The sequence below is a fragment of the Pseudochaenichthys georgianus genome, chromosome 4 (genome assembly GCF_902827115.2).
Source record: "Pseudochaenichthys georgianus chromosome 4, fPseGeo1.2, whole genome shotgun sequence".
Taxonomy (NCBI): Eukaryota; Metazoa; Chordata; class Actinopteri; order Perciformes; family Channichthyidae; genus Pseudochaenichthys; species Pseudochaenichthys georgianus.
The window spans coordinates 11,805,778-11,818,147 of record NC_047506.1 but is presented as its reverse complement, the minus strand read 5'-3'; the positions used below and the strand labels follow the sequence as shown (position 1 = coordinate 11,818,147).

The window sequence follows — 12,370 nt, the reverse complement described above, 5'->3', positions numbered from 1 at the left end:
AGAATTAATTGATTTACAGCCATATTATTTAAGTTAAGTTGTGTTCCAGCTAAAATGCTTTTATTTTGAAGGTGATGGGTCAATTTGGACACACAGCTGGGTTTATTTAAGGCAATCAGGGCACAGCAGCAGTCAGTGGGCACCGGGAAGGCATATGGTTTTTTACCAGTGTCAGGGCTGAGTTCAGCAAACATTTAAACACCTTTTGCTGTATTGTTCCCGCAAGGTGAAACTAATACAACAAACACGTCGATGCCTTGTCTGGACAATGGATTAATTACCGGCTCCTGATCTGCGTAAGGTCCACTGTGCCTGGTGCCTTTGTTGTTGTTGACAAATAGCCACTACAAGTACAATTAGTATTTTCCAAAAATAAAATGTTTAGGTTGCATTTAAAATCTACTTAAGTATTAGCATCAAAATATACCAATAAAAAGTATACATGCAGTACATTATGCAGAATAGTCAATTTCAGGTAATATTTATTTTAAAACTCGCTAACATCCCATATAAACACTGTTCATTGTAGTGATTAGCAACTATAATAAATAAATGACCATTTTTAATAAAGTAATGTAAAAAGTTATCAAATAAATGCAAGTTCATTTGAAAAACACTTTTGAATTTATTTATTTATTTTCCTATTTCTTAATATATTTTCTGTTTACATTTATTTCTGTATTTCATGTATGAATAACTCGATATATATTCAAACAAAGTGAATCAAACTTAACCTGCATTTTATTTGAGTTTACCACGACCAATAGTGTGAGAGATGCTTTTAAATATTGCTCGGTTGTGTCACATTTAAGGGCTGACAGAGCTTCTTAATGTTTGTTAGTTGGATGTTACACATAAAAGCACAATAATAGAAAACGTCACACAAACAGCTTAAACTCTGCTAAAGCGTTCTCCTGAGATACCCGTCCCTAACCAGATGGTGATCCAGGTTAAACAGAGCAAACACTGTAGCCTCTGTATGGAAGGATAAGCTAACGAGAGAATAGCTGGACATGTTTGTAATGAGAAACATTTCTATATATATATATAGTTTTAATCTGTTGACCTACGTTGCTCATTAAACAATGCTAAAACAAGTAATAGTAAGAAATACAGACAACTTGTTTTATATTATATGGAGTATTTATTGTGTTCGAAAGTTGTTGAAAAGTATATTGAAGCTGATAATGAAATCAAATGACATCTGATTAAGGCACTCACTATATGAAATTCAAATGGTATATGGTCAGATGAAATACATTACAAAGGATCTTTGACTGAAAGCATGAGAGCTACCCCTGGTGGCAATTTTGTGTCAGGTTTCTCCTGAATGAATAATGATGTGCAACATATCAAAGTTACTTTAGACAAAATATATGCTGTATTCATGGCATTTAAGAAACTAAAAAAGTGATAACACTGGCAGTCAGTCCTTCAGTGTTTCTGACGATCCTGAAAAGTAAAAAGGAATACATCAACAGCACATTACTTTACCATGGTAAAACATAACCACACCTGGCAGTCAAATACTTTATCATGTTCTACCTGTTTTCTTATTTTGAAGATTTGCAATGTTCGAGTAATTAGTTTTATTTGTCACTTACTTGTCTAGACAGTGCACTGATTTGTTTTTTTAATAGCTTCAGAGCTGTGCGCGAAATATGTTTTCAAATATCTCTGCCAAGATAGGATCTGTTTACCTCTAGCTTTTCACTTGTTCTGCAGGTGCATCTTGAGCCTTCTTCTTACATTCTTCACACACATGGTGGCACGATCTGTAGGGATAACAATCTGGTCAGCGTTCATTATTATAATTATTTATTTATTAAAGCAGAAATGTTGACGGACAAATAGGACAGATTCAATTGTAAAAATCAATTGTTTAAAAAGGCATTTATTTCCAATGTTTGAAGCTAAAAAAAAAAGACAACATTAGTAGTGTGTGGCAACATTTCATAATGCTGCAGCATCTGTGGGGTTTTAGTAATATTTGTTATCAAGGAAATACTGTATTCCCCACCTGTGTCCATGACCAGATTTATTGAAAGGTCCAAAGGAAGCTCCATTAGCCCAGGGTCCAGATCCCGATCCACCTTCAATGCCAACCTCCTGGAATTTGTTTCGGCAGGTCGATACATAAGATGCTTTTCCCACTGCGAAACCAAGGATCCCAGCAACTGAAACAAATTAATCATAGTTAGTCATGATTGCTTAAGGATTTATAAAGGCATTCTTGCTTAGAAAGTCAAAGACACTGGTCGGTACACACCTAAGAGTTTTGGGAATGGTCCAAATCTCTTTGACGATTGCCAGACACCTGCATGGAAATAAACTTGTTCTTAGCCTCATTGTGCGATTATGACATGATGCAAGAACAGGGTTTGACTATTAGTGATTTACCGTTGTAAATAAGACCACCGGTGACAGCCATGCTCCCCATAGAGAGGGGAAGGGCTAAAGAAAGAATGAGAACAGGGTCATATAATACAACAATGGTATATTCATAATGGTGATTTTATAGATTCTTGACTGATTGAACACTAATTTGCTCCTGTGAAAGCTACATTTATCTCTTGTCATAGATTGATTGTGCCTCGATTTGAATAGAGTTCAACTGACTGAACTTTGACCTGTTAAGTACTGAGACTAAAAAATCTATCTACCTCCTTAGAGCAAAAGGACGGGAACCAATGTGTCAACCTTCTAAGAGAAAAAGGACTGGACTTCTCATTCAGGAAGTGCTGTTTCATGTTTATACACTGAACAAAAATATAAACGCAACACTTTTGTTTTTGCTCCCATTTTTCATGAGATGAACTCAAAGATCTAAAACATTTTCTATATACACAAAATAACCATTTCTCTCAAATATTGTTCACAAATCTGAAAAAATCTGTGATAGTGAGCACTTCTCCTTTGCCGAGATAATCCATCCCACCTCACAGGTGTGGCATATCAAGATGCTGATTAGACAGCATGATTATTGCACAGGTGTGCCTTAGGCTGGCCACAATAAAAGGCCACTCTGAAACGTGCATTTTTGCTTTATTGGGGGGTCTGGGGGGGTCCGAAAACCAGTCAGTATCTGGTGTGAGGGGTAGGATTAGGGTTAGAGGTAGGGTAATGTTGTGAATCGAGTGGCCTGTGTTCGTCGTCCATAACATACGCCTGCCCATACGCCTGCCCATACCATAACCCCACTACCACCACGGGCCACTCAATTCACAACATTACCCTAACCCTAACCCTAACCCTAACCCTAACCCTACCCCTCACACCAGATACTGACTGGTTTTCGGACCGCCCCAGACCCCCCCAATAAAGCAAAACTGCACGTTTCAGAGTGGCCTTTTATTGTGGCCAGCCTAAGGCACACCTGTTCAATAATCATGCTGTCTAATCAACATCTTGATATGCCACACCTGTGAGGTGGGATGGATTATCTCGGCAAAGGAGAAGTGCTCACTATCACAGATTTTTTCAGATTTGTGAACAATATTTGAGAGAAATGGTTATTTTGTGTATATAGAAAATGTTTTATATCTTTGAGTTCATCTCATGAAAAATGGGAGCAAAAACAAAAGTGTTGCGTTTATATTTTTGTTCAGTGTATAACTGCGTAGTGACAGAATACAAACAGCAGCTGCTTAGTTGGCAGTGAGATGAAGGACAGGGATCAGGGCTAAAGACAAAGTGTTGAAAACAAGGACCAGTTTGTGGATCGTAGCTGGTCAACTAAGCTAGCTCCAGCAGCCTATGCTAACAACCGGGGTGTGTAATATAGTGTAATATAAAGGCTTGGGTGACCTGAGCACACCCCTGGCTTAGTTCCAACCAACCTACACTTCAAACGAGATCTTATCAACCAGAGTAACCTTAGGAACTCTGCGCAGTTGTAATAATTCACTGAACTCCGTACAAAGGATTAAAAATAAGCACAGAATATAGAACGTTTTTAATCGACCCACTGTTAGCGTAAAAAGAAGGTAGTGTAAGTGTAACATGGCAATAACAAATCTCTTTATGCCATTTGTAACGTCACTCTGGGTCCACATATGGGAGTGTTTTTGGGGGCCGGATGAATTCCAGAGGTAAATGTAAACAGAGTGTTTAGTAAAAAGGGGTGTTGATAGATTAGCCCTGCCCGACTACTTCTACTACTAAATACTTGTCAAAATGTACACCTTGAAGAATATACAAAAGACACGTGGTGTGTATTCACAGTGTGTCATTTGACAGATTTGTTGGCTTGCTTGTTTGCTAGAATGATAGAAAATTATCATAATGAATGTGTTGAATGTTAAGAAGAGAATACCTCTGTACCAGAAGCTTTCCTCTTGGCACTCTTTCCAAACCTTTCTCACATCTTCTCTGTGGACATAATGATCACTCAGAGGGCACTGGAGGACACAGAGGACAGGTTAGTATCTTATCTGATGGCCACATCGTGTGGTGCGAATCATGTTGCCTCGTACCTTCCACTCCCCTTTCTTTGGAGCTGCAACAATGTCAGCAGCAGCAGCTGCCGCTTCACCGGTCTTCACGGTTATAGTTTCAGAGCTCATGATGCAGGAGATGTCAGGGTTTCTTTGGGCAAGAACTTTTCTACTTCATCAAGCTCGTATACTAATACTCCTCTCTCAGTGCATCTGACAAAACCACTTGTACTGTAATTGCTCCTCCCCAACTCCACCCCCTCTTGAAAAAAAAAATACTAGAAACACTGTCTATTGAAGGCTTTTTTAACGTAATACAAATAAGACAAAACGCAACTTTAAATATATGGAGTTGTGAAGGAAAAAATTTAAATTTTTGTATATTTAAACATAATAATCAAACCCTGTGTAATATACTAATGTTTTAACACAAGATGAAGGACACACATTATGGCTTACAACTTTCCAGTTTAGGCTCACCTCTGTACACCTATCCACACCTGCAAGTAAGACACACCTTTATTTTATGTGGTCTTTGTTCCTTTTATCCTGTAGTTTGTCAGGTGTTGTTAATGAAAAATTGTATTTCCCAATTACATATGCAAGTGGGCATGACATTCTTAACATACAACTGAAATAAAAGAGCCAATCCTTGATTCTGTTAGAAACGGTTTCGTAAAAACTTGCGCACTATTTTGAAGAATACCATGAAATCCTCTCACTTATTCTAACTGCATTGTGTAATATATGAACATACAGTTAATATTACATATTCATAAATATTGGTTTACCTTTACATTAATCAAACATTTCTGAATAGGTTTTAAACTAATTGTGAAAATGTGTTATAGATAATTCATCTTTATAGCTAATATGTTCAGCAGAGGATAAAAAAGAGCCTACAGGAAATGTCACTTCATTAGAATAAGACTCCAATGCTCCAAAGGTCAGGGACTGGTTCTGTTAAATCAATAAGGGTTTATTACACTTGATAGAATAACAACGAGTGATACTGTATCAGAGGCACTGAGTTAATACTGGCACAAATTGTCTTGCTCAAGGACATTTCAAAATGATAACGATAACTGTTGTTTAACAATGCTGAAAATCCACTATTGCTTTGAAAAATGTCTATTAACTGAACTTAGACTTAGACATTTATAGACTTTATTGTCATTTCAACAAGACACAGAGTGTACTATTAATACGACATTTCGTTGTACTGGCTTACAGGAACAGGACAATATAAAAACTTGCTAAAATTGTACATATAAATAAATAATAGTGCTGATCAAATTAAAGATAAAGTGTGTGTTTAAAATATAAAGACTTACTACACATATAAATAAAATAGACATAATATATAGAAAATATATGCGCTTTTGAAGTTCTCCTTTGCGAAAACAATTCCTATTATTCTTGTTTTTAAACAAAAGCACAAATTCTAGAGAACTGCCTAGCCCAGTAAAAGCATTGCCCTGTACAGTAAACATGGAGTTAAAGGTCAGTTTCTCTGAAGTAGTCTAACCAGTCACTAGAGGCAGTCTTGTCACAGAACTGTCAAATAAATGCACTGGGGTAACAGTATTTCCCTCTGAATTGTAATGGGGTAGAAGTATAATGAGTAGTAGGCTACATTCCAGCACTGTAAATTACTGTGAAATTACTACTGCAAAAGAAAAACATTGGCTCTACTCATGCAGGCACCAACAGGTACAGTAGAAACACAGACAAACGGTGTCAACAGCCATTGCAGTGCTCTGCTCAGCCTGCAACCTCCAGGTAATGTGAATTTACTCAAAATGGTGGCATTTAAGCCCTTTTGTCTAGTCTTTTTTAAAGGGTGGTGGTGGTCATCTGCTTAAGATCCAATACAATTAGCTAGCTAACTAGTGGCCCAATTGAACTGTGATACTATAAATATAAATGTTATTGATATAGAAATACAAATTGGGGAGCAATTAGACATGCTAGGTTGTGGGCATCTTTATTTTTTTACATTGCAATCTTTTTTGCAATTGTCACTTTGCACATTGCAGTGACAATGCAATCCTCATTTCAGTCTGAATTATTGTGAGAAGAAATGTGTGAAAGCTCAATAAATGGCATCACAGTGGCTGAAAACTGCACAGCACATCCCCAAGACGGATCTGCCATCCATGGAGGATCTTTACTCCCAGCGGCTCAGGAAGAAAGCCCTCAGGATTATAAAAGACCCCCATCACCCCAGCCACAAACTGTTCTGTCTGCTGCCGTCTGGCAGGCGGTACCGCAGCATCAGGACTAAAACCACCAGACTAAGGGACAGTTTCATCCCACAGGCCATAAGACTATTAAACACCTGAACTTTTGAAACAACATCCATAACATTAACCTGGCTGCAACTTAGAAATTATTTACACCACTTGTATATGGAGCATTCTACCAAATTAGTACAAAGTGCGGTCCCACAACAAGAAAAACTATTTAACAAAACAATTAAGTATTCAGACATAGATATTTACTAAGAATATGTTATGGTCTATTTAAACACAAGGCATTAAATTAGATAGTGATAAGCTAAATATATACAAAAACATCATTTATAGGGTACTTTCTATTGGGAAGTAGCTGTCCCCAACCCTGACATCTAAATTTCAATTTCTGTAAATAACACTTAAAACAGTTTTTTTAAATTGTGTTCAAAGGTGTATTTAGAAGATCGTTATGATTACATTCAAACAGAAGTTGGAATATTTAGATTTATTGTGGGTTAATAAAAAAACTATACTCAAAAAATGTCCCCAGTTTTCATGTCACTACCGAAACACTAGGGGTTCTAGTCCAATGGCTGAGCCTGGTCTTTAGCCACACCCCTGCATTTTTGACTAGGCAGTGACACTGCATCCCTGTCTCTCATGACTGAATGGCAAGTAGCTACAGTATATCCCATACTTTTGATATAAATCTGTTCCACAATCGGAAAATCTGTGTGTAACCTTAAGAATTGTCACTACCGAACACATATTATCTTCAATCAAGTAAACTTTTTCGGGGTTTTATGCAAAGTATTAGGTTTTTATGTGTGTAAACCTCTTCAAAAATGTGTATGCTAGCCATGTACTTGCTAGCATTATTTGGTTATGCTCAATTTGAGCTAGAATCGTCACTACCGAAACAGTCACTACCGAAACAGTCACTACCGAAACATATGGTTACGTTTCGGTAATTGACATGATCGTTTCGGTAGTGACAAAATGGAATGGTAAGCAGGTAGCCTAAATCCCACCATTTTGAAATAAATGTGTTTTAAAGTCTGAAAATCAGTGTGTTACTTTAAAGGTCTCTTATTATACGATTGTTAGGCATATATTATAGGTCTCAGATATGTAAAAAACCTGTCTATGAAGTGTTTTTCTCAAAATACCAAACAGATCACCCATTCTAGCCTCATTCCCCTCTATTTCAGCCTGTTAATAAAGTGCTGATTCTGGGTCAGTAGCTTCAAACATTCACACTTCAACATAAGGCATATTATGAGTTTTATTCTCCATATATATCAAATATATCAAGCTATATTTACATTTTTATGCGGACGATACCGTGATGTACTGTGCAGGTCCCTCCATTAAGGAGGCTGGTGTTAAATTACAGGCTGTTTTTAACATTATTCAGACTCAGCTCGCTGAGCTTAAGCTTCTTTTAAATGTTGATAAAACTAAGGTAATGCTATTTTCAAAAGCTAAAAAGACACCAGAGCCTGTTTTGGATATTGTTATTATGCAAGGACAAGTACTCAAAGTGGTTACCTGTTATACATACCTTGGTATCTGGCTTGATGATTGTCTTACTTTTAAATTTCATGTCAATAACCTGCTTAAAAAGCTGAGGGTTAGACTAGGTTTCTTTTTCAGAAACAAGTCTTGTTTCTCGCTTGAGGCCAGGAAAAGGCTCTGTGACCTTTTGACCTATGGTGATTTGTTGTATATGAATGCACCTGCCTATTGCCTGAACAAGTTAGATGCCGCCTATCACAGCGCACTAAGATTTGTCACAAATTGTAAAGCACTTACTCATCACTGTACCCTGTATGCCAAGGCAGGTCTGCCATAACTTACTGTAAAGAGGCTCAGTCATTGGTACACGTTTATTTATAAAGCTTTGTTGGGTAAACTCCCGTATTACATCTGTTCACTGATAACACAGAGAGTTGCAAGCAGCTATTGTCTGAGATCGCATGATGTAGTATTGTTAGATGTGCCAAGAGCAAGGACTGTCTTAGGTAAGACAGCTTTTATGTGCGCAGCTCCACTTGCTTGGAACAGTCTTCAGCAAGAATTGAAACTGAGCAATCTCATTCCTCTGCATGTTTTTAAAGCTAGGCTAAATGGAATGCTCGTTGATACTATGGGCATTTGTAAATGTCTATAACTATGTAAATGTATCCTGTAAATATAATGTATGATGTCCTTTATTGTTTTATGTTTCATGTGGAACCTATATGCTGCAGGTCTCCCTTGAAAAAGAGATCTATGATCTCAATGGGACCAATCTCGTTAAATAAAGGTTTGAAATGAAAGATGAGTTAAGATTAAGCAATAAGGTTGAGGGAATATGATACAACCTTGAGAACAAAATACTGTGATCACTACCGAAACACTGGTTGTTTTGTAAAAAATTAAGTATATTGACTCATCAACTAAAATGATATGATACTAATTAAATATAAACTTCAACCATTTCAACAATCATCAACTCTGGAATCAATATGATCAGTATTATGCATTTTACAAAGAAAGTTTGCATTATGATTTTTATGAATTGTATAAATTCAACTTTGAAATTTGATAAAATGTTTTACTTTTATTAATCTAATTGTGAAAACCCTCAATAAATATTTCTTAAAATACTATTTAGAGAAGGGAAGGTAAAACAATCTTAACAGGTTAAAGGTGGGGTAGGTAAGTTTGAGAAACATCCCGATAGCAATGAATATCTGAAGTGCTTTGACAAAATATCCATACAAAAATATCATCTGTGGAAGCCGTACTACTGTAAAAAGCACGACCAATGGCCTGGTTGGGCTGGATGGCCTACCTGCCTGTCAGCCTTCCATCTGTGCACAAACTTATCTCGTGCCCTCATTGGCAGGGCCGGCCCTGACCAATTTGCTGCCCTAGGCAAGATTTTAGCTGGCGCCCCCCCCCCCCAAATGCAGACACTTACACTTACTATGATTCGCGCATGCATGGTTGTGGCATTACCACCAACACAGAAATATATGGACACAAGATGTGTGCAACTGTATTTAGTTTCCTATCCATTTGAACATGATTTAAGTGGGGGGGACCTCACCTCCTCTAGGGGGGTCCGGGGGCATGCACCCCCGGGAAGACTTTTTTTTAATATTGAAGTTAAAAGCATCAATCTGGTGCACTTTGAGAGCAACATTAGGAGCTCTATGGATACATCTCTCAACAACACCCATATGAAACAGAACTGTAAGTAGATTTTCTTTTTCTTTATGGATACTTTACAAATCACTCCCCTTTCAAACTGTATTCTTGTTTATTAATAACAACTTTTTTGTACTGTCATATTATTTTATACCTGTTTTTCACCTATTCTCTTATTTTTTTATAACTATAATGATCATATAAAGGTGTGCCTTTACCTCACTGGGCTGAGGTTATCAGAGCCTCTCAGTCTTTCAGGAGAGAGCTCTCTAAAGCTCTTCCCCCCCCCCCCCCCCGCGGCCGCTTACACAGTAAATTCCAATGTTAATAAAAGCACACAGAAGCTGTGTACGTTTTTTGGGAGTTTGATTTATTTTAAATTAAACACAAATATAAAATTAAAACCTATAATTGCACAATACCATTATTTCAAAAAGAAAATAACAATTTCACATAAACCTCTGGTTTTTACTGGGGCTGGGGCAGTTCAACTTGATTTTGGGGGGGGGGGTGCCATAGTTTATGGGCGTTGTACGCAATATAGGCGTAGTTCTGTTAGTATAAGATAATAAGATGTACTTTGTTGATCCAAAATCGGGATATTGTGTTGTTATGAAATTTAAAAATATATATTTTTTTAATTTCTAACTTTTTTTTTCTTTTTCTCCCCAATTTGTGGCGCCCCCTATGGGTTGATGCGCCCTTAGCATTCGCCGATACTGCCTATACCGAGGGCCGGCACTGCTCATTAGCCGCGTTCACACTGCGGTACTTTTCCCACAAAGGTTCATGCGAACTTAGTTCATGCGAACTCTTTAGTTCGCATGAACTAAGTACAGATCGCGTTCACACCAGAAAAAGTCCCTGGGGGTGGATTAGGCAAATGAAGCCGCTGACGTCACTTCTTCTTCTTCTGCTTTGGGTTTACTGGCAGGCCGCAAACCACTTCACGGCGTATACTGCCGCCCAAAGTCCCCGGCCGGAAGTCCCCGGAGTTGGGGACTGGCTTCAGTAGAAGCTGCTGGGACTCCCAGCAGCTTCTACTGAAGCCTTCCGAGTAAATCGCCAGAACGCCGACACCTCCTCATCTCCACCGCTCCCATGTTTTATTTTGTGTTGCCATAAGTTAGTCTCTCTGCATTTCTGCACTGGGCTAATGCTAATGCTAATAATGCTAATGCGAGGATAATAAAATGGCGGCTTCACAAAACTTTTTGGGAGTTTTACGGGGCGTGGTTTGCAATCCGTCCAGCCAATCAGAAATATAGCTCTTTTCTCAAAAAAGAGCCGTTCGAAAGTCCCTGCTCTCTAGCAGGGACTTTCGAGGGGGTAAAAAGGTTCGCATGAACTACTTTTAGTACCGGCTCTTTTTGGTGTGAACGCGATCATGAACTAAGTTCGCATGAACCTTTGTGGGAAAAGTACCGCAGTGTGAACGCGGCTAATGGTCATGTGCGCGTTCGTGTGTGTTGGAGGAGGGGCTCTGTAAGGAAGTGGCAGATTTTTTCCGGCTGTTATTTTCAAATTCTAGCGCACTCGAGCTGGTTTCTCCAAAATTAACTACCCCACCTTTAATATAATACTTTTTTACTACAGTGAATGTACTATGTTTCAGTAGTGACCATTTTTGGTAGAGGTAGAGAACATTCCAATATTCCTGAAAATACGATATACAAATGTACGGTTCTTTTACTAGATATGTGTAATAATAATAAGTTTTGGGAAAAAAACATGCAACATTTCAAAACATTTCCAAACTGACTTTGGTCCAATTCGGTAGAATGGCCGATAGACTCTTATTGCAGTATTTCACTATTTTTCTTTTTGTATTTACTTGAACTATTATTTTTGCTTTTTCTGTTTTATTGTGTTGCACTGTTGGAGGAGCCTGTGACCTAAGGTGTTCATCGTCATAACTACACTGTAGCTGCCTATGTAATGTACCAATGACCAATAAAAGCCTTGCACCTTGCAGTCAATGTAACAGATTGTAACCTTTATATATACAGTCTATGATTTTAACTCATAACTAAGGATTTTCACCTGATAATAGCGCTGCTCACGGTTGCCAAACTGTATGCAACTGAAGCATGTGGACCAGACCATAACACTGACTTTTTCCCACCCCTGCAGAGAAATGACAAGCACTGCCGGCTTTAGTTGGGTCATCATGAATTGAGACATAACTCACGTTGTCATACACACCGCCACCAGCTTGCTCCAGGTTGTTGAGTTCACATGGTTCGCATCCATGAGGCAAACAGAAAGCTTCAACGGGAGGCCGAATTATTACCACATTGACCAATCAGACTCCATCGTGGGCTGGCTTTAAGCGTGCACGTGGAAACTCTGGTGACTGGCGTGCTCATAATAACCTCATAACCAATGAATCACAGAGCAAGTGCAACCTGTTTGGAAACTCTGACTTATCACATGTGTGCGTAGGCGGGATCTATTTCCTTTTCCTCTTTTCCTCTTTACATGACACCTTGAATGGCA

At 38.2% G+C, this 12,370-nt stretch overlaps 1 protein-coding gene across 1 annotated transcript; it reads right to left on the bottom strand.

Moving 5' to 3' along the window:
• Positions 1-1,150: 1,150 nt before the first annotated feature.
• ociad2 (OCIA domain containing 2) lies at positions 1,151-4,636 on the bottom strand. The gene is made up of 7 exons (XM_034080973.2): positions 4,476-4,636; positions 4,316-4,400; positions 2,401-2,454; positions 2,270-2,317; positions 2,021-2,177; positions 1,701-1,775; positions 1,151-1,452 (listed from the first exon to the last, which is right to left on the bottom strand). The coding sequence occupies exons 1-6, from the start codon at positions 4,563-4,565 to the stop codon at positions 1,703-1,705; spliced, it is 507 nt and encodes a 168-aa protein (XP_033936864.1). The 5' UTR covers positions 4,566-4,636; the 3' UTR covers positions 1,151-1,452; positions 1,701-1,702.
• Positions 4,637-12,370: the final 7,734 nt, after the last annotated feature.